The sequence below is a fragment of the Dermochelys coriacea genome, chromosome 24 (assembly GCF_009764565.3).
Source record: "Dermochelys coriacea isolate rDerCor1 chromosome 24, rDerCor1.pri.v4, whole genome shotgun sequence".
Lineage (NCBI taxonomy): Eukaryota > Metazoa > Chordata > Testudines > Dermochelyidae > Dermochelys > Dermochelys coriacea.
The window spans coordinates 1524196-1545374 of record NC_050091.1 but is presented as its reverse complement, the minus strand read 5'-3'; the positions used below and the strand labels follow the sequence as shown (position 1 = coordinate 1545374).

Below are 21179 nucleotides of genomic sequence, written 5' to 3'. Positions count from 1 at the left end.
CCCCCGGCAGTGTCCATGACTGCCACCAGCCCCGAACCTGGCCCTGCCATCCCCACCCCATCCTCTCTGACATTGCTCGTGATCCCCACCCCCACCGGTCCCTGCCCCTCTGCCCACCCGGCAGTGTCCATGACTGGCCACCAGCCCCCAACCTGGCCCTGCCATCCCCACCCCATCCTCTCTGACATTGTTCGTGATTCCCTGCCCCTCTGCCCGCCCGGCAGTGTCCATGACGGCTGCCCCCTGCTCTCCCTTTCAGGAGGAAGAGGATACCAAGCCAAAACCCACCAAACGGAAACGGAAAGGCTCGTCCGCTGTGGGCTCGGACAGTGACTGAGGGGTGTGGCCCCGTGCCCAGCTCCACCCTGGCCCAGCTGTGGCAAGTGGCAGCAGTGGCTCTGGAAGTCCCTGCAAAGCAGCAGCAGCCGCCCCTGGTGGTTGTGGAGCAGCTGGGCAAAGCCGTCCGCAGGCTGGGAGCGAGCGAGGCGCCCGCTGTGTGTCTGTGGCGCCCACCATGTGACTGCAGCCTCCTGCCAGCAGCACGCCACTGCCAGCCCAGCCCCACTGGGCATGACTTCTCAGTCCCTTTCTAACGGAATTGTGGGGTGACTGGCTGGAGCGAGCGCCCCTCTCTGTGGCCTCTGGGTGCCAGGCTGAGGGGCATGGCCCTGAGTCCCCGACGGGGCAGCCAAGGTGATTCCAGCAGCATGCGTGCCAGGCCCCTGCGTGCTGGGGGCCGGACAGGAAGCCAGACAGGCTGCAGAGCAAGGGCCTCCTATTTTCATACAAATGTAAATAAATAGTGAGAACTGGCTTGCTGCTCCGAGACGCTTCCAGGAGAGGACGGCCTAGCAAACCAGCAGGGAACCCCAGGCTCACCTGTGCCATGACAGCCAACAGCCTGGGGCACCTGGCCACCGTTCCCTGGCCATGCTGGGTTAGTTCCCAACTGTGATTTTCACCCCAATCCAGAGCCTGGGCCCCACAGCAGCTTTCCGCTTCTGCCCCGGAGCAGGCACTGCCCAGTAAAGCACAGCCAATGGGGCAGAGACCAGCACCCAGAGCCCATTCGCTGCTAGTGGGACAAGCTGGGGCTGGGAGTCCAGAAAGAGCCAAACCCCATGAGCAGCCACTGCCCCCTAATCTCTTCCCTGTGAGCCAGGCCCCCCACGCTGGGAGAAGGAGCAGAGCACAGACCCAACCCGAAAGGGCTGCACCGGTGCCGAAGGCACCTACTCGGCAGCACTGTTCACAAGCAGGTGGCCAGGACATGAGGCTGGTGATTCAAAGCTCTTTCCCCAGAGAGTCTCGCCTTTTAAAGTGTTTTTAAAACTACAATAAAACTGTCAAATGTTTTGTACAAAGTGCCTGTCTTGCCTGATGATTTGTGCCTTTGGGCGAGGCAGAGCGGCTGGCACAGGGACAGGCATCGTCTGCCTCTGGGTGGGCCTGGGGAGACCCCATTGGCCGGGCATTCAAGTGAATGGCTCTTTTCTGCCCCCCCCCCCGAGCTTTGGTGGCCCCCATGATCAGCCAGCGCCCCCGCCGCAGAGCAGCTGGCCCCCGAGCACTTCCTACTGCATTGCAGACCCAGCCCATGGGACACAGGCGAGTATTGTCCTCACCGGGAAACACATGGAGGCCCAAGCAGCTTGAGGAGACTTGGTCACACAGAGAGGCCATGCCAGAGCTGGGAACAAAACAGTCATCCTGGCTCCCAGCCCCTTGCACTAACCACTAGACCCCATTCCCCTCCCAGAGCCAGGAAGAAAACCCAAAGTCCTGGCTCCCGGTGTCCTGCTCTGACCCTATGACATGCACAGGAGACAAGCTGCTGCAGCAGCACACGGGGTAGAAATGGTGCCAGGGCAGAGGCCCTCGGTGGGCACTGCACTGCATGGAACTTGGCCTGTGAGTATTGCCACTTCCTTGCTGGGCGGTGGGTTTAGACATGGCAGGCCCCTGTGGTGCCCCTGGCACATCCCTCAGGCCACTGGCCGTAGCCCTGTTGTTAGCCCAGCTGTCACGAAGCGCACGTGCCATCTCTCCCCGCCTCCCTTCCAGGGCCGCTGCCCAGCCCAGCTGCCAAGGGGAAGAACATGCCAAACTCCCTGCTCAGGACAAGCCAGCCCCTTCCCCGGGCGGGCTGGGCAGGGACTCCCGGGGCCATGAGGGGAAGTGGGGCAGTGGGAGGCCTGGGTACGAGGAGACTTCGGGCTGTGGGGCAGGGAGGAAACACGACTGGCCTGTCCTGGGGAGGTTCTTGGGCCCGGTGCGGCCCTGCTCGCAGCTATTGCCCTGACATCGGTGCCCAGCCCACGCTCCCTGGCAAGCCCAAACTGCTCCAGCGTGGGCTGCTCGCATTTCCAGCTGTGGAAGCCACCTAACCTTTCCCCTACTTCGTCTGGTTTCAGCTCCAAGCCACAGACCTCCTGGCGCCCGCCACTCGTGTGTTTCTCCTTCGAGCAGCAGATGTTGGGAATGTGGCAGGAAAACCCCGCGCCGCCTTCTGCTCAGCCCTGCTCCGAAGCTCCCCCGCCTGCCCAGGAGGGAGCGAGCTGCAGCTTGTCGGCCCGCGCAGAAAGGCAAAGGCATTTTTCACCTTCCCAGCCCCCTCCTTTCTGCAAAGTTCATCTGGGAATCAGCTTCAGAGGGCAGGAGCCTAGACCCGGGCAGACCGAGGGCAGGGACGCGGGGGCGGCCATGGCCCTGTTTGCTCTGTGCCTGCCTTGGGGAGAGGCTGCAAAAGTTGCTTGAAACCAACTGGGGGAGGAGAGGTGTAGAGATGCATCAGCAGGCAGAACGCGGGTGCACTGCCCAACCCGGGACCAAGGGTGGCTCGGGGGGGGGCCTTGCTATAGCTAACCCTGCCTGGTATCGTGCCCTCACAGTTACCCCTCTGGTTCCCACAGGGGCTACATGGCCACCCCAATCCACGAGGCGGAGCCCAGCCCGGCAGCATGGAGTTAGATCCACACCCCCAGGCACGAGCCGGGCATGGGCAGCTCGGGGGAGCCAGAGATTTCTCATGTGTCTCCCATTCGGAAAAGCTGTGGGAACCCTGCGCTTTGCCACTGAGCTGAATGCAGCCCCCAGGCCAGCTGGGCGTGAGCTGGGGAAACGTTCCCTGCTTTCCGCTGACTCACAGGGCTAGGCTTGGGGCTGGCGAGGAGCTGGCAATGGTGCAAGGGCTGTTTGCTCCCAGCTCGGGCTGGGTGTGGGGCGGCCCAGAGTGGGGAAGTGACTAGGCCAGGGTTCAGGTCAGCCCAGCCCAGCCTGCGCTGCAGGGGGTGCATGGAACTATCCGCTCGGCCTTGCTGTGTCGCCAGCGTCTCGTTGGGCGTAGCTCGATGCTGGCAGGAAAACAGCCCGGAGCCAAGGTGAGATAAGGGCCCCTGAGGCCACGCAGACAGTGCAAGACGGTCCCAGCCCCAAGGAGCTCAGCCGTCAGATCTAGGGCTCCTGGGCCTGCCCCATTTACAGCCGGAGCGCTGCTCCCTGGGGCAGCTCTGTCCCTCCGCAGGCCTGGGCTGGGACCGCCTCCCTCTGCTCAGACCATGCACTTGGGCTTTGCAGCACCTCTTCTGCAGGGTTGGTTCCCCTGGCTCTCCGACAGCCGGACTCCCATGTGCCCCCAGCTCCCGCTGAGCCCTCCTCCATGGCAGGCCTGTGCTACCCGCTCTCCATAGCCCTTGGCCCTGCTGGGTTTGGCTGCTCCCAGGGTCCTCTAGCGCTGGGCCAAAAACGGGGATCCAGGACTACTTTGCAGTGCAGGGCCCTGTAAGGGGCCCGGACCCGGACCAGCCCCCTTCCTGCAGCGGGACCGGGGCCAGGCCCAGCCCCACCTCTCGGGCCAGGGCAGGATCAGGCAACAGCTTTGCCCAAAGTTTCCTTGTTGCAGCCAACCCAGTGCAGCACAGCTGGCCCCTGAGCTCTGCCAGCTCCAGTTCTGCAGGGGCCGTGGGTGCTCTTCTCTTCACGTTGGCACAAGAGCCAGGGTGCCACGTTCCTTCCTGTCCATGCCTTGGCAAACCCCTGCCCAGGCCAAGCACAGAGGGACACTAAAGCAATGGGGGGCAGGTTAAATACAGGAGCTTGCTGGGTGCTGGGCAGAGGAAGGGAGGGTCTGGTGTGGCCCTATCTCCACAGTAGCCAAGTCCTTCCCCATCTTCCCAGTGTTTAGTACCTGCCCAGGGAGCTGAGCTGGGCTGGGCTGAGCCGAGCCGAGCCCCTGTCTCCCAAGGACTCCCAGTGCCCAGGGCAGAGAGCACAGGGCACAGAGGGGTTACAGGGATCCCCTGGGTCTGGGCATGACCAACCCCTCCCAGGTCTCGAAAGCCAGCATCACATGGGTCACTGCAGGCACTGCCCGGTGTCCGTGCTGCTAAAGTGGCAGGAGACCCATGTGCATGCTGGAAATTGTGTGCTCGGGCCTTGTGCTTAAAGGCAGGTCAGGCTGAAGTCCCAGGCCCTGAGACAGGCTCCGCCAGCCCGGAGCCAAGTACTGACCTGGCTGCCCAGGGTGCTGCATGTGGCTTACCCAGGAGCCTGCCTGTCCCATGAAGTCAGCTACCAAGGAAGAGATGGCAGAGGCCTCCGGCGAAGAACATACCAGGCAGGGACGGCTGGGGGGACCCTGGTTGCAGGTCCAGAGCAGAGCTCTGGACCATCTGGTCTAACGGAGCAAGGGGCGCAGAGAGGCCCTGGCACCCAGGACCAGCTCTAGGCCCCAGCAAAGCAGGCATGTGCTGGGGGTGGCACATTTCTGGGGGTGGCATTCCAGCCACACACCGCCCCCCCCCTTTTTTTTTTTTTGGAAAAATCCACCAATGTACAGGAAAAAAAAAATACAGGAAGATCAAAAACATCTCCAATAATGCGATAGGAGCATGACGTGAAAAATATTGTGTCACGTTTGACACTGTCACTCATAACGTAAATGTGTTACGTTATGTGCGTAAATGTGTAAGCGTTAATGGTTATTGATTAATTAAATCAGGAATCATGATTTCTTGTGTGTATATTTGCACCAATTTCCGTGTCACGTCGCTGCCAGTGGTTAAAGGGCTCAAATGCTGGGACAAAAATGACTTTCTGGAGCTGCCTACCGGCAACAAAGAGAGAAATGGCAAAAAGCATTAGAAAAACTCTCTCATACTTCAAATAAGTATTTTTTAAAAGTCAACAATCAAGGAGAAAGCTCTAAGCAATGCATTGAAAGTGATCATTCATCAACTGATGAAGACGGATCGAACCAAAGATTGCCTTTATCAACTCATAAAGATGAAAAACAATCTGACCAAAGATTATCTTCCCTAACTGATAAAGACAGATGTTTCTATTGTATTTTGGACGTTGCTATAACTTCCACTGAAGAAAGATTTTATCAGTTGCATGGTCATTGTGAAACTTTTGAATTTTTATATGATATTGGAAATATTAAAGATCAGTTTTCCAAAGACCTCCTGAAGCACTGCCAACACCTACATTTAGCGCTCACTACTGCTACCGCTGCTGCCATTGATGGAGGAGAATTGTATGATGAATTAATAGCTTTACTTGCGCTAATAAGTCTTAAAACTTCTCCTCTGAAAGTATGAGAATTTATAGCAAGAAATGATTTTTTTCTCTCCCAACACTGCTCTAGCAAACAGTTCATATCAATTATTTTAATCGCTGAGACACTGGGCCCAGGGGAAGACACTCACGGGTTTCATTACAGTGTATAGTTGAACCCTAATTGTGAGTAGCTCGTCGGAAATTGTTTTATTTCACTAACTGCACGTTCTCGGTTTTCATTTTTATTTTATGTTAAACAGTCAAAACAACACAACCCACCACTACAAAGTGCAAGCTGTAAAAGCCACCACAAACCTAGAGCCGGCCCTGCTGCCACCTACCCGAGGGAGACGCTGCCCGCGGGCGGGGCCGTTTGAGAGGAGGGTCTCAGCCAGGCTGGGGAGAAGGACTTGGGGCAGGCAAGACCCCAGTAACCAAGCGGGGTTCGGGCCCCTGCCCGGGTAGAATTGGATTTGGGGTGCCCCGGGGTTTCCATTAATCCCGCTGGCTTTTCCTCCCTGCTCTGATGGGTGTGGAAACTGGATTCTTGTTTTCGCTGGAAGCCCAGCTGGGCGCCAAGTGGCCGGGGTCGCCCCGAAGTGGCTGTTCTGTCCCCAGGGGAACGGGCCAGGCCGGGGGTGGCCCGTGGCTGGAGTGTATCTACAGAGGGGTATGGCAGGGCTGGCACTGCCCAGCCAGGGGGAACCAGGCGCCTCCCAGCCCTGTGCCCCCAGGGGAGCTCTCAGTTCCCCGCTTCACAGCTGGGAACCGAGCCCCCCAGACCCCCGGGGCAGCGCTAGGCCCCTGCCCTAACCACGGGGCCCCTCTCCTGCGCCAGCTCCCGCCGGGAACGCAGGGCGCAGAGGCGGCTCGCTACTGGAGCGACCCCCCCGACCCTGCTCTGGGCCCCCCCTCCCCCGGGGGGCGCGCCCAGCCTCCGGCGCGGGGCCCGGCCCCCTTCTCCTCCCGGGGCGCGCAGGCTCCTACCCCGCCCCTGCGCGCCCCCGCGCCTAGCCCGCCCCAGCCCCAGCCCCAGCCAGGCTCCGGCTCCGGCTCCGGCTCCAGCATGTACCTGGCCGGGGTGGCGGCGGCGGCGGCCGCGCTCCTGTGGCTCCAGCGGCGGCTCTGGCCGCACCTGTGGGCGGACGCGCGGTTCCTGCTGCGGGCGCTGCGGTGCCGGCGCCGGGCGCTGCAGGGCGCGGCGGGCTCCAGCCTGGCTCAGCGCTTCGCCAGCCTGGCGCGGGCGGCCCCGCAGCGGCTCTTCCTGCGCTTCGAGGCGCAGAGCTTCAGCTACGGGCAGGCGGAGCGGGCGAGCCGGCGGGTGGCGAACGCGCTGCGCGCCTGGCGCGGCCCCGGGGGGCCCCTGCTGCCCGGCCAGACCGTGGCGCTGCTGGTGGGCAACGAGCCCGGCTTCGTGTGGGCCTGGCTGGGGCTGGCCCGGCTGGGGGCCGTGCCCGCCTTCTTGGGCACCGGCCTGCGCCGCGGGGCGCTGCTGCACTGTCTGCGGAGCTGCGGGGCCCGGGCGCTGCTGGTGGCGCGCGGTGAGTGCGGGCCCGGGGGGCGCACGGGTGGGGGAAGGGGGAGCCTGGGGAGTGCACGGGGGGGACCCGGGGGACCGAGGCGGGAGATGGAGGAACTAGGCGTGGGGGTGGGAGGGTGGATTGTGGTTCTCTGGGGGGAGTCCCGGAGGCCCCTGGATACACTAGCCTCACCCAAAGGATCATCGTGGGACGGGCCCCACGTGGGAGCGCTGGGACGGGACACCCCGCCCGGTCTGGGTGTTATGGGGAGCAGGGGAGCAAAGAGCTGCCCACCCCGACCCACGCCACAGGACCCGGCTTCCTGCTGTGACCAACTGCGGGCCCCTGGGCAGCTGCCTCTGCACCCTGTGGCCCAGCTGGGGACTGGACTCGCTCTTCCCCACCCGCCCTGCCTGTGGGCCCCGGAGCCCAGAACATGGGACGTAGTTGGGGCCAGGTTTTGGGGTGAACCCAGTGTGGTGCGGTGCAGGTGCCCGCTGGGTGCCGGGCAGGAGCTGGGTGCTCTGTACCCGCTGGGTGCTCAGCCCTTGGAAATCTCACCCCAAATGAGGGGCGAATGCTGGGTGCTCTGGGGTCCTCTCAGTGCCATGACTCCTGCTATAGACGGTTTTGGTACCGAAGGGGGAACAGGCAAGGACCGTGACTCTGCTGGGACCCCCATGAGCCCCGCACCATGGGGGCTGAGCCTGAGAGGTGGAGCAGGCAGGGTCTCCAGCCAGGGGGCTTTGGGCTCCCAAGTGGAGTCAGCGCTGCTCCCTGTGCAGCCTCCCAAGCTGGGCCCCAAAACCACGAGGCCCGTGTGAAACACTTGGCCTGAAACCTTGGCATTAACGCTCCTGCGGGCACTGCTGCCCCTGCGCTGGCTGGGAACTGATCCCCTGCAGCGGCTCCTTGGCATGGCTCTGAAAGCCCCAGCTCCTGCGGGGCCAGGTGCTCCTGGCATCGCCCCCAGGGCCGGCATCACCCGGTCGGGCTGGCAGGTCTCTCATGTGTCCCTGGCTCCCCAAAGGCCCCGGATACAGAGGCAGCCTCCTCACTGGTCACCATGGGCAGGGGCCCAGGGTCTGGGGCCTGGTGTCTGCACTGTGTCGATGGGGCCAGGGCCTGTGTGGTGTCATGTTTGCAAAGTCACCGTGCCACAGGGAATGGGCACTGGCTCTGTCTGTGCAGCACCCAGCCCGACAGGGCCCTGCCACCTCCCCCAGGGCCCAGCAGCTCTGCCTGGGCAGCACCTGGCCGGACAGGGCCCTGATCCGGGCTGACACCTCTAGTGTTGCTTTGCTATAAACCTAGGACTTGACAATGGGTTCTGCTCAGGCCTGGGCAGAGCCAGGCTCTCGTTAATGGAATAACAGAGACTTGGTGGGATAACTCACATGACTGGAATACAGTCATGGATGGTTATAAACTGTTCAGGAAGGACAGGCAGGGCAGAAAAGGTGGGGGAGTAGCACTGTATGTAAGGGAGCAGTATGACTGCTCAGAGCTCCGGTACGAAACTGTGGAAAAACCTGAGTGTCTCTGGATTAAGTTTAGAAGTGTGTGCAACAAGAGTGATGTCATGGTGGGAGTCTGCTATAGACCACCGGACCAGGGGGATGAGGTGGATGAGGCTTTCTTCCGGCAACTCACGGAAGCTACTAGATCGCATGCCCTGATTCTCATGGGTGACTTTAATTTTCCTGATATCTGCTGGGAGAGCAATACAGCGGTGCATAGACGATCCAGGAAGTTTTTGGAAAGCGTAGGGGACAATTTCCTGGTGCAAGTGCTAGGGGAGCCAACTAGGGGGAGCGCTTTTCTTGACCTGCTGCTCACAAACCGGGTAGAATTAGTGGGGGAAGCAAAAGTGGATGGGAATCTGGGAGGCAGTGACCATGAGTTGGTTGAGTTCAGGATCCTGACGCAGGGAAGAAAGGTAAGCAGCAGGATACGGACCCTGGACTTCAGGAAAGCAGACTTTGACTCCCTCAGGGAACAGATGGCCAGGATCCCCTGGGGGACTAACATGAAAGGGAAGGGAGTCCAGGAGAGCTGGCTGTATTTCAAGGAATCCCTGTTGAGGTTACAGGGACAAACCATCCCGATGAGTCGAAAGAATAGTAAATATGGCAGGCGACCAGCTTGGCTTAATGGTGAAATCCTAGCGGATCTTAAACATAAAAAAGAAGCTTACAAGAAGTGGAAGCTTGGACATATGACCAGGGAAGAGTATAAAAATATTGCTCGGGCATGTAGGAAAGATATCAGGAGGGCCAAATCGCACCTGGAGCTGCAGCTAGCAAGAGATGTCAAGAGTAACAAGAAGGGTTTCTTCAGGTATGTTGGCAACAAGAAGAAAGCCAAGGAAAGTGTGGGCCCCTTACTGAATGAGGGAGGCAAGCTAGTGACAGAGGATGTGGAAAAAGCTAATGTACTCAATGCTTTTTTTGCCTCTGTTTTCACTAACAAGGTCAGCTCCCAGACTGCTGTGCTGGGCAACACAAAATGGGGAAGAGATGGCCAGCCCTCTGTAGAGATAGAGGTGGTTAGGGACTATTTAGAAAAGCTGGACGTGCACAAGTCCATGGGGGCCGGACGAATTGCATCCGAGAGTGCTGAAGGAATTGGCGGCTGTGATTGCAGAGCCCTTGGCCATTATCTTTGAAAACTCGTGGCGAACGGGGGAAGTCCCGGATGAGTGGAAAAAGGCTAATGTAGTGCCCATCTTTAAAAAAGGGAAGAAGGAGGATCCTGGGAACTACAGGCCGGTCAGCCTCACCTCAGTCCCTGGAAAAATCATGGAGCAGGTCCTCAAAGAATCAATCCTGAAGCACTTAGAGGAGAGGAAAGTGATCAGGAACAGTCAGCATGGATTCACCAAGGGAAGGTCATGCCTGACTAATCTAATCGCCTTTTATGATGAGATTACTGGTTCTGTGGATGAAGGGAAAGCAGTGGATGTATTGTTTCTTGACTTTAGCAAAGCTTTTGACACGGTCTCCCACAGCATTCTTGTCAGCAAGTTAAGGAAGTATGGGCTGGATGAATGCACTATAAGGTGGGTAGAAAGCTGGCTAGATTGTCGGGCTCAACGGGTAGTGATCAATGGCTCCATGTCTAGTTGGCAGCCGGTGTCAAGTGGAGTGCCCCAGGGGTCGGTCCTGGGGCCCGTTTTGTTCAATATCTTCATAAATGATCTGGAGGATGGTGTGGATTGCACTCTCAGCAAATTTGCGGATGATACTAAACTGGGAGGAGTGGTAGATACGCTGGAGGGGAGGGATAGGATACAGAAGGACCTAGACAAATTGGAGGATTGGGCCAAAAGAAATCTAATGAGGTTCAATAAGGATAAATGCAGGGTCCTGCACTTAGGATGGAAGAATCCAATGCACCGCTACAGACTAGGGACCGAATGGCTCGGCAGCAGTTCTGCGGAAAAGGACCTAGGGGTGACAGTGGACGAGAAGCTGGATATGAGTCAGCAGTGTGCCCTTGTTGCCAAGAAGGCCAATGGCATTTTGGGTTGTATAAGTAGGGGCATAGCGAGCAGATCGAGGGACGTGATCGTTCCCCTCTATTCGACACTGGTGAGGCCTCATCTGGAGTACTGTGTCCAGTTTTGGGCCCCACACTACAGGAAGGATGTGGATAAATTGGAAAGAGTACAACGAAGGGCAACGAAAATGATTAGGGGTCTAGAGCACATGACTTATGAGGAGAGGCTGAGGGAGCTGGGATTGTTTAGTCTGCAGAAGAGAAGAATGAGGGGGGATTTGATAGCTGCTTTCAACTACCTGAAAGGGGGTTTCAAAGAGGATGGCTCTAGACTGTTCTCAATGGTAGCAGATGACAGAACGAGGAGTAATGGTCTCAAGTTGCAATGGGGGAGGTTTAGATTGGATATTAGGAAAAACTTTTTCACTAAGAGGGTGGTGAAACACTGGAATGCGTTACCTAGGGAGGTGGTAGAATCTCCTTCCTTAGAGGTTTTTAAGGTCAGGCTTGACAAAGCCCTAGCTGGGATGATTTAACTGGGACTTGGTCCTGCTTTGAGCAGGGGGTTGGACTAGATGACCTTCTGGGGTCCCCTTCCAACCCTGATATTCTATGATTCTATGATTCTATGATTCTGAGTCTTGCTCCAGCCCTGCTGTTGGTCCCATCCTGTTCCTGGTCCTGCTCCAGCCTTGCTTTCACTCCAGCCTCGCTCCAACCCTGCTCTGGACTCCTGAGTCTGGCTCCAACCACTAGACCTGCCTGCCATGGCTCCAACTCACTATATCTGGCCATCCCCATCATGGTTTCTGATACAGATCCTCTTTGCCTTACTCCCTGCTGATTTTCAGTGGGCTGCGTGTCTGAGTAAGATGAACAGAAATTGGCCCCAAACTTGGTAGTGGTGACTTTTTCTCCTTGTCTGTCCAGTACTCTGGCCTTTTCCTCTGAATATGGAGCAGAGATGCTTGCTGCTGGCAATACTACACTTCAGGCTTAGTGCACACCACTGTGCCCAGAGAAGGCTCATGTGCACACCTTGTAAGGCGGCATTGGTCCTGCTTTGAGCAGGGGGTTGGACTAGATGACCTCCTGAGGTCCCTTCCAACCCTGATATTCTATGATTCTATGATTCTATGATTCTATGATTCTAATGCCACTTCTGCAAACTCTTTGCCAGGCTGGGCTGCAAAAACCTTTTAAAAGAAGTTTGAGGGAAGTTCTCCCGTGTGCCCCTCCCCCCACATGCCCACCCTTCCCCCGCCAGCCGCTGCGCTGTGGCAGTAGGAAGTTTTTCTAGGAAGATGAGCCCCAACCATGTTGTTTGACTTCCTTAAAGCTGAGAGCCCCAAGTGGGTGGATCCGCAGTCTGGCTCCTTGGACCCAAGGCTGCCTGGGCCCAGCACAGAGCAGGTTCCGAGCGCTGGCTATGCTGGGGCTGGGGCTGCTGTGGGTCGCTGGCATCCCACAGCCCCAGATGGGTTCATTAGTGCTCCTGTCCCTGTGACGTGGGGCGCTCTGTGCAGGGAGCATGGATGGGGGAGGGGAATTCAGTGCCTGGGGGGCCCAACCAGGACGTGCCAGGTGCGGGGCATTAGGATGAGCCAGCTGGGGCAGGGCAGAGTCGTGCGGTGTTTGCTGTGGGGCCGGGTCTCAGCGTAGATAGAGCAGGGTATCCCTGGGGGCCGCCTGGCATCTGGGTCTGAAATCAGGGCACCCTCCTGGCATTAGAGCTGGGCCAGGAGCTGCATTAGCTCCGCCATCGTATCACCCCTCTGCAGAGCCCTGCCCCACCTCGGAGCAGCCGAGACAACCACCCCCCCGCTCAGTTCACACGCACAACTTGAATAACTGTAATTAATGCAGCAACATGGCGCTTGGCTCGAGCTACCCTCTGGCGTTGCCTAACAAGCTGGAAGTCATCGCAGTAATTGCTGCCGCTCCAGGGCTTTAATGATGATTTAATTGGTGACAATTCGGCATCCTCTGCGGGGCGGGGAAGGCAGCCGGACGGGACCGGCAGGGGCAAATCCTGCCATGGCTCAGCCGGGCGAGGACGCTGAGTGGCCTGGAGCTGAACCCGCGCTGGGGAGCTCACAAGGAACACACGGCTCCGTTGCTGGGGCCAGACAGGATCCCGAACCCACTCCCCTCGGGTCAGGAATGGCCGGATCTAGCCCTGAGCCAGGCCTGAGCCAAATCTGCAGCCGGTGGAAATTAATGACACCCTTCGGCCTGCAGTGAGCCAGTGGGACGGAGACCACGGGGATGGGGGGTTTAGAGGGGAGAAGCCTTTGACCCATTGAGCTAAGCCTGCTCTGGCCTGGGGCGCTGGCCCCTGCCCTGCTGGTGGGCTCTGGTCCTGGGGGCTATGCCTGTGCAGGGTCCTCTCCCCAGCCCCCTTGCCTGCCCAGCCCCTCGTCCCTGGCATACAGCTCCGAGCGCAGCCTCTCTCCTCACCCTTAGGAAATGGCCCATCCCTCCCCACGTCTGGGTCCAGCTCCGTTTGTCCGTCACTCCTTCATGGTGCCATTTTCCGGCCATCCCTCCATGGCTCGTTACTCTCCTTTCCCCTTAACGATGGGGCACCACAAAGGGCAGGGGTCTCACCCCAGCCATGGGGCAGGGACCCTGGCTTGTGAATCGGGCATTGTCTGCTGCCCTGTGCGGTGTCTGCTCCAGTTATTGGGTGGGGTGAAGGAGGCCCCATCTGGGGCAGCGCCAGCCGGCCATGACTTTGGCACCAGGCTGTGGCAGTCTGTCAACTACACCCCAGGGCAAACAGATGGCCCTATCCCGGAGCACATGCTCTCCCCCTCCCCGCAGATCTGTGTGACGCTGTGGAGCCCCTGCTGCCCACCCTGCAGGAGCTGGGCGTTGTGGTGTGGGTGTTGGGCCCGGGCCCCTGTCCGCCAGGGGTTATCAGCCTGCAGGAGCTGGTGGAAGAGGCATCCGAAGAGCCGGTGCCCCCAGACTTATCCACGCCCAGGGACATGATGGACACCTGCCTCTACATCTTCACCTCGGGCACCACAGGTGGGGCCTCACCGCTGCCCCCAGGCCCTGGGCTCCCTGGAGGGCAGGGGCTGTGGGTTCAGAGTGAGGGGCATCCGCAGAGTGGGCGGGGGTGGGAAAGGGTCAGCCTGGCTCTCTCTAGTGCCTGCTGCCTCCTCCCCTTCCCAAGCCCTGAGGTTGCAGCAGCAGGGCCCGGTTCAGGGCCCTGGGGCCTGTCTGTGCCCGCTCCATGCCCGGATGTGGGGCAGCGCCTGGCAAAGCACAGGGATCTCTGCTCTGGCTTCTCTGTGCGTCTGGGGAGCTCCTTGGCATCAGGTGGCTGTGGGGCCGGGATGAACAATGGGGACGGCAGGAGGGGGGGCTTCGGGGCCCCTGGCTCTGCAGCTGTGGGGGGATGGGGCAGTTTAAATGCAGACCACTCAGTGCCATCGGGGCTCAGGCCAGCTGCTGAGCAGGGCCCCAGGGGAGCAACAGCTGTGGGACATCCCTCAGGGCTGGAAGCCAGGGGGGCCCATCTGCGGGGACTCACCCGGAGCAGCTGGGAGGGCACTGACCTGACCCCACTCCACTGGGGGTTGGGCACCGGGGAGCCAGGAGCCTGGGCAGGGGCAGGGGGCACAGAGTGATCCCCGTCTCCCCCCCACTGCAGGGCTGCCCAAGGCTGCCCGCATCAGCCACCGCAAGTCCATCCTGTGCCTTGGTTTCTACCGCCTGGTGGGGGCCTCCAGCAAGGACGTGATCTACGTGGCTCTGCCCCTGTACCACATGTCGGGCTCCCTGCTGGGCATCGTCGGCTGCATCGGGATCGGTGAGCTGGGCAGGAGGGGGCCTGTCTGGGTCTGAGCTTACCCTGGGGGTGGCGGGGGCTTGGCACCAAGGGGAAAGTAATCCCAACTCTCCATACGCGGGGGGGGGGTCTGATGAGCTGTCCCCCCACAGGAGAGAAGTGCCGGAGCTGTGGTGCGTAGCTCCCTGAGCAGAGACGCAAACAGTGGTAAGAGCAGTTGGGAAAGGGACAGATAAATAAGTCAGAAAATATCCCAGTGCCACTATAGAAATCCCTGGGCCACCCACACCATGAACACGGCCCGTGGGTCTGGTCGGCCCATCTCAACGGAGATGTGTTAGAAGGGGAAAAGGTGCCGAGCAGGGCAATGCCACGCTCGGGGCTGGAGCAGCTTCCATCTGAGCAGAGATGAATCAATCTGGGATTGTCCAGCTCAGAAAAGAGCCGAGGGGGCGGGGGTAGGACAGAGGTCTATAAAATCACGACTGGGCTGGAGACAGTGACTAGGGAAGAGTTATTTACCCCTTCACGTAACACAAGAACCAGGAGTCGCCCAAAGAAATGAATAGGCAGCGGGTTTAAAACACACACAAATACTTCTTCACACAGCACACAGTTAACCTGTGGAACTCATCGCCAGGGGATGTTGTAAAGGCCAAAAGTATAACTGGGTTAAAAAAAGAATGAGAAGGTCATGGAGGATACGCCCATCAATGGCTGTTCAGGGATGCGACCCCTTGCTCTGGGTGTCCCTAAACCTCTGACTGCCAGAGGCTGAGACTGGGTGACGGGCGATGAGTCGCTCAAGACTTGGCCTGGTCTCTTCGTCCTTCTGAAGCGCCTGGCACCGGCTGCTGGCGGAAGACGGGGCACTGGGCAGCTGGACCATTGGTCTGACTCAGTCTGGCCGCTCAGATGTTCTTAAGCTTTTGAGGCCCATATTCCAGCAGGAAGGGGCCCCTTAGTCTGCGGGGGCCCATCTGGGCCAGGGGAACAGTGCTGCAGCCATTAAAAACAAGGCCGCTGAGCTCAGCGTATCCATCCCTGGCTGTCTTGGGATCCGCCGGGCACCAGCCCCACAGATCACCATAGTGGCAACAGTGATGCTTAGCCTGTCCCAGGGCGCTGGGCTCCTCGCCAGCAAGGCAGGGTATGGGCATCAAGAGAGGCTGGGACTCCCCTCTAGAGCTGGAGACAGAACCCAGGAGTCCTGGCTCTAACCCGTAGGCACACTGCCTTGGCCAGGTGTCAGTGTGGCCTGAGTGGGGAGGGTTGGTACCTGGCCCGTGGTTAGGCAGGGCCTCGGGGCAGCTCTCTGAGGGTGCTCTCCCTACCAGGTGCCACGTGTGTGCTGAAAAGGAAGTTCTCAGCCAGCCAGTTCTGGGGCGACTGCCATCACTATGGGGTGACTGTGTTCCAGTACATCGGGGATCTGTGCCGCTACCTCATCAACCAGCCCAAGGTCAGCGCCAGGAGCTGGGGGATCACGCGGTGCCAAGGGTCGGGGCCCCCTGCTGGTGCCGGCAGAACTGCCCCTGCTGGGATTTGTACCCAGTTCCCTCCTGGATGCCCCCTTCTTAACGGTACTGAGCCCCGAGCACGGCCTGATGCGCCCCAGCCTTGGGGTGGAACAGGGCAGCTGGTCAGCACAGGGCCGGCAGGATGTCCAGAGCTGCGGGCACCATAAGAGCACAAACCCTCCTGCCCACTGGGGCCCAGGGGGGAAATGGAGGCCTGGCAGCGACAGGGCCAGGAACAGACCCTGCGCTGGCAACAGGGCTGGGAGCCAGGATGCCTGGGTTCTATCCCCGGCTGTGGGAGGGGGGTGGGCTCCAGAGGTTAGAGCAGGGGGGCTGGGAGCCAGAGTTACCGAACAGATCAAGATCCTGCATTAACCTCTGGTCGGGGGTGGGGATTATCCCCTCACTGAACCAGAGCCCCCCACCCCCACCCCAGAGAGAAGGGGAGCGGAATCACAGCCTGCGCCTGGCCGTGGGCAGTGGGCTGCGGCCCGACGTCTGGCGGGAGTTCCTGCAGCGCTTTGGCCACATCCGCATCGTGGAGACCTACGGCATGACCGAGGGCAACGTCACCTTCTTCAACTACACCAGCACCCTGGGGGCTGTCGGGCGCAGCAGCTTCCTCTACAAGGTGACCATCGCTGGGCAGGGGGCTGCGGGTCGGGAGTGCGGGGCACTGGCAGGGCTGGGGGTTGCGGGTCGGGAGTGAGGGGCACCAGGACTACGGGGGGCTGCGGGTCGGGAGTGAGGGGCACCAGGAGGGCAGGGGGGGGCAGTGGCTGGGGGTTGCGGGTCAGGAGTGAGGAGCACTGGCAGGGCAGGGGGGGCAGGGTTGGGGGCTGCGGGTTGGGAGTGCAGGGCACTGGCAGGGCTGGGGGCTGTGGGTCGGGAGTGAGGGGCACTTTCGGGGCAGTGGTTGGGGGCTGCGGGTCGGGAGTGAGGGGCACCAGCAGGGCATGGGGGGGGTCTCTGACTCTGTGCCCCTTTCAGCTCTTCTCCCCCTTCGAGCTGGTGCGCTACGACGTGCTGCAGGGGGTGCCGGTGCGGGACGCGGCCGGGTGGTGCCAGCGCGTTGGCCCAGGTGAGTGGCAGGGGCTGGCCGGAGGCGGGGAACCGGCCAGCTGAGGCCCCTGCTCACCGCTGCCCCCCACAGGCGAGACGGGGCTGCTGATCGCGCCAGTGACGCCCCAGAACCCCTTCCTGGGCTACGCGGGCGGCAAGGAGCTCTCGGAGCATAAGGTGCTGCACGGGGTCTTCGCCGCGGGAGACGCCTACTTCAACACGGGCGACCTCATGGCCCACGACGCTGCCCAGTTCGTGTATTTCCGGGACCGTACCGGGGACACCTACAGGTACCCCCCCAGAGCAGCCCCCCCACGCCATCCAGAGACCACCCCCCAAGGATCCAGCCCCACCCTGTCCAGAGTGCCCCCTCCTGGTGTGCACGCCCACTGTGCAGTTTGGGGAGCCCTTCGCAGGGCTCTGCACAGCTGGAGTCTGGGAACCCAGCGCCCCAGAGGGCCGAGCCCAGAGCCGCTGGTGTTTGTTTCTCTGGGGCCTGACCAGGCTGCTGGGTTCGGCCTTGTGCACAGGGTCCAGGTGCTTCTCCCAGTCCCCCCAGCGGGGGGGTCCCCGGGGGTCGGGGGCTCTGGCTCTGCCCTGCTCAGGCTGCGCTTGCCCCCAGGTGGAAGGGTGAGAATGTGGCGACGACAGAGGTGGCAGAGGCTCTGGCCGCGCTGGACTCGCTGCAGGAAGTCAGTGTCTACGGGGTCGTTGTGCCAGGTACCCCCCCACCCAGCTGGGTTCCCCTTTTCCCCGCTGCCCCCTCCCCTGCAGGCTGCTGCCAAGGGCTCCCCAGGAAAACGGGAAGCGGGGGGGGGGGGTACAGCTGCCTCCTGGAGTCCAGTGGGAGAATGTCGGGGCGGGGAGGTTCTGTCCCTCTGCCCCCCCCACACACACACCAGTGTTCATTGCTCCCCCTCTCCCCCAGGGTACGAGGGCCGGGCTGGGATGGCTGCCATTGTCCTGCGGCCAGGCTGTGAGCTGGATGGGGCCCGGCTGTACAGCCACGTGGTGGAGTTCCTGCCCCCCTACGCCCGCCCCCGCTTCCTGAGAGTGCAGGTAATGCCCGCTGGGCACCAGGACCATGGGGGGGGTGTTCAAACACCACCGGCCTCCCTGTCAAAAGCTTGGAAACAGCAACCCTGGAGCAAGATGTGGCTGCTTCTGGGATGGGGACTGGTGGCCATTTATACAGGAATCCCTCGCCTGGGGCTGAGATGCGACTGACTCTGGGGTGGGCATGAGGGCTGTTTGGGACAGGAAGTGACAAACATCCTAAATCCAGGTGGAGCTGCAGGGGTCACCTCATTAAAGCCTCAGACAACACATAGCAACTGCCCCTTCACCCCAAATTGCCAGAGCGCCCCCCCCGGGCACCAAGTGCAGCAGCTCCAGCCAGGTGAAGCTGTATGTGTGTGGGGGGGGGGGCGGATTTTGGCAGCTTAAAGGACCTGAGCAAAGACCCAGGAATCCAGGCCAGAGGGGTGTCAGCCAGCAGGAGCCCCCAGCCTCTAGCACCCGCACCCCGGGAGCTCTGACCCTGCCTTGCCTCCAGCAGTCCCCCCCGTCCCTGTGGTGCATCCCACGCCAGGAGCAATGCCCCCCTGCCACGCTCTGACATGCGCGTCTCCCCGGCAGGATCACCTGGCGATGACACAGACCTTCAAGCAGCACAAGGTGCATCTGGCCAGCGAGGGCTGCGACCCCACGCGCCTCCCGGACCCGCTGTACCTGCTGGAGGATGCCTCGGAGGCCTACGTGCCCCTGACCCCGCAGCTCTGGGAGGGCGTCATCTCGGGGGCTGTCCGGATATAACCCCCCTCGCCCCACCCGCCTCGGGTGCCCTCTGGCTGGGGGTCACCTGGGGAGACTACAAGTCCCAGCATGCATGGCTCAGCACTGTTGCATGTTGGGAGCTGTAGTCCCCCCGGTCACACCTGGGAGCTTTGCTCCCTGCCGCTGCTTGGCCAGGGCTCTGGGGTGCTGCCTGCCCCCAGAGGGGAGTGGGGGAAAGAGGGCTCAGGTGGCTGCAGGGAAGGATTTTTCCCCCTGTTGCACCCTGCCCCCACTGCACCCCATGTTTGTCACTTCCTAGCCCCCCATCCCCAGCGCACACCCCACTCCTCTGCCCCAGGGGGCTAGAAGCTGGGAACTTGGCCATCGGGTCCTGGCTCCCCCATGCCTGTCTCCAGCAGGGCGGCTTCGTGGGTGCCGGCTGGGAGCTGTGCCCAGGATTTGCTGGGCAGTGCCCTCCAACCTCCCTCCCCGCACTTGGGGGCAGCTCTCCCCTCACAGGATCTCGGCTCCAGAGGGGCTCCCGGTCTGGGGTGTTGGGGCAAGGGAGCTGCCTTGGTGCCGCAGGGTCACACAGCGTGGGGGGCGCGGGGTGGGGTCTCCAGGGAGCTGGATTCAGATCCTGGCTCCACCATGACTTGGGGTGGCCTCGAGCTGGCCGCTGAGCTCCCAGCTGGGCCATGGGGAGTACGGCGCTGGCTCCCTGCAGCCGGGTCTGGCTGGGCTGTTCCGACTGCGACCAACCCTGGCTGCAGCCTGGACAGTTTCGGTTCGAGGACTCGCCAGGCATCCTTTGCTCTCGGGGCCCTGGGGCTGGGGAGGGAGGTGACTGGGGTGGTGGGAGGTGCCGAGGGGGGGAGGTTTGTACTTTTTATACCTTTTTGGCAAATAAAACATTTTTAACAAAGCTTGTTACTCTCTCGTGCCCCTCTTTGGACTCGTGCAGGCTGGAAGGGGGGGTGTCTCTAAGCCAGGTACCCTGATATTCTGTGGCCATAGGAGAGATAGAGGCCTCTCCCCTGCGGAAGCCCCACGGGGGGGAAGCTGCAGAAGTGGGGGCTGAGGAAGCAGACACGAACACCACCCGCCCTCCGCCCCAAGGTTAAAGCTGTTGGCATGAGCCCTGCTGACCCCAGAGGGAGGAAAAAGGAACCTGCCCCTTGTCCTGACCTCAGCGGTCTGGGGTGGGAGTCCCTGCTTGCCCCCCAGAGCAGCTCATGCAAATGTTGCCCCCACCCCCACAATCCCCAGGATCCATGCCCCAGGCTGGGTAAATCCCCTGATTTCAACCCAAACTGCGAAGTGGGGTCAGGTTTGCTGGATCTGGGATAGCGGGGGGCTGTGGGTCGGGAGTGGGGGCACTGACAGGTCCGAGGGGGCGGGCAGGGGGCTGCGGATCGGGAGTGAGAGGCACCTTTGGCCGGGGTGACAGCTCCTGGGGTAACAAAAGAGGCTGGTTCCTAGGGGTCCCGCCAGAGAGGAAGCTTCACCCCCTCCGGCCTGGCTCCTGCAAGGAAAGTTGGGGGGCGGGGGGGCAGCGTCCTCACGCGGCCGCAGTTCCCCAGTTTCCCCACCAGAGGGCGCGGGAGGCTGTTTGCGAGGACTCTGGTTTAGTTGGGTTTGACGGGCGGGGGGGGTCCCAGCCAAATTAATCTCAGGCAGAACCCGGGGCTGAAACCTGCCCGGGAAACTCCCATCCGCCACCCCACCGAGCCCCCGGTGCCTTTGCAAAACCCACCAGGGCTGGGCTAGCCGGGGGGCTGCAGGTCGGGAGTGAGGGGCACCGGCAGAGCTGGGGGGGGGGGCAGGGCTGGGCTAGCCGGGGACCGTGGGTCGGGGGGAGTCTGTCACGTTCCCCTCTTTCTGCTTCTCCAGCTCAGCGAGGTTTGGGGGTGCGGGGTCACTGCAGAGAAATCCTCCCCCCAGGAGCCTTGCGGGGTGGGGGGGTCCCCGTCAGTGGCGCTGCGGGAGAACGTGGTTGTGATGGGGTCTGACGCAGCTACTGGCCTGAGACCCCCCCCAGGCTCCCCCTCACCCCGGTGTCAGGTGGGGCAGGCTGGGGACGCCCTGGCCCTGGAGGGGGCGGGGGGGTTGTTGCTGTCGGAACAACTGAGCTGCGGCACAACCGCTGGGCGCCCCCCCGGCTTCCCCCCCCGCAGGCAGCGACGCCCCTTTGCATGAGTTTCAGACGGGCCGGTTCTCCAAGCCCCTGGGGGGTGCGAGTCCAGCACAGGGGACACCTGGCAGCCCCCCACTCAGTGGTATGGGGGCGCGATGCTGAGGTCTGGGGGGGCAGCAGAGCCCTCCTCTCCCCCTGCTTTCGGCAGCCCCCCACATCCTCCCGGCGTGGCGGGTGCAGGGGCGCAGAGGAATAAAATTCACCAATTGGCCCCGGCGGCACCCTGCAGCCTGGGCTCCAGG

The 21179-nt window shown here is 61.3% G+C and overlaps 2 protein-coding genes and 1 long non-coding RNA gene across 5 annotated transcripts in view; 2 read left to right on the top strand and 1 right to left on the bottom strand.

The window, feature by feature from the left end:
- The window catches only part of INTS3 (integrator complex subunit 3), a 69461-nt gene extending 68097 nt beyond the window's left edge, over window positions 1-1364 (top strand). For both annotated transcript variants that reach the window (XM_038382563.2, XM_038382564.2), the window contains one exon: window positions 260-1364. In XM_038382563.2, coding sequence (XP_038238491.1) covers window positions 260-337 — 78 coding nt within the window. In that variant the 3' untranslated portion in view covers window positions 338-1364. The remainder of the gene's footprint in view (window positions 1-259) is intronic.
- On the bottom strand, window positions 29-17626 carry LOC122457343. Its single transcript, XR_006276840.1, has 3 exons — window positions 17493-17626; window positions 2243-2246; window positions 29-43 (listed from the first exon to the last, which is right to left on the bottom strand). It is a non-coding gene; the product is annotated as an uncharacterized LOC122457343 (long non-coding RNA).
- On the top strand, window positions 6582-19665 carry SLC27A3 (solute carrier family 27 member 3). 2 transcript variants are annotated; one of them, XM_038383174.2, is made up of 10 exons: window positions 6584-7100; window positions 13407-13616; window positions 14245-14403; window positions 15720-15844; window positions 16339-16533; window positions 16893-16983; window positions 17056-17254; window positions 17587-17684; window positions 17893-18023; window positions 18603-19665. In XM_038383174.2, exons 1-10 carry the CDS (start codon window positions 6626-6628, stop codon window positions 18777-18779), a joined length of 1860 nt encoding a protein of 619 aa, XP_038239102.1. In that variant the 5' UTR covers window positions 6584-6625; the 3' UTR covers window positions 18780-19665. The 2 variants fall into 2 exon arrangements, with proteins under 2 accessions (XP_038239104.1, XP_038239102.1); XM_038383176.2 differs by lacking the exon at window positions 17893-18023 and having other exon boundaries at window positions 6582-7100.
- The last annotated feature ends 1514 nt before the right edge of the window (window positions 19666-21179 follow it).

What these genes read in the sequence shown, in the direction of transcription:
- SLC27A3 (XM_038383174.2), top strand. Translation starts at nt 6,626, where the DNA reads ATGTACCTGGCCGGGGTGGCGGCGGCGGCGGCCGCGCTCCTGTGGCTC. An exon ending in CGTCGGCTGCATCGGGATCG is followed by an intron (nt 14,404 to 15,719) that starts GTGAGCTGGGCA and finishes TCTCCCTACCAG; the next exon opens with GTGCCACGTGTGTGCTGAAA. An exon ending in ACCTCATCAACCAGCCCAAG is followed by an intron (nt 15,845 to 16,338) that starts GTCAGCGCCAGG and finishes CCCCCACCCCAG; the next exon opens with AGAGAAGGGGAGCGGAATCA.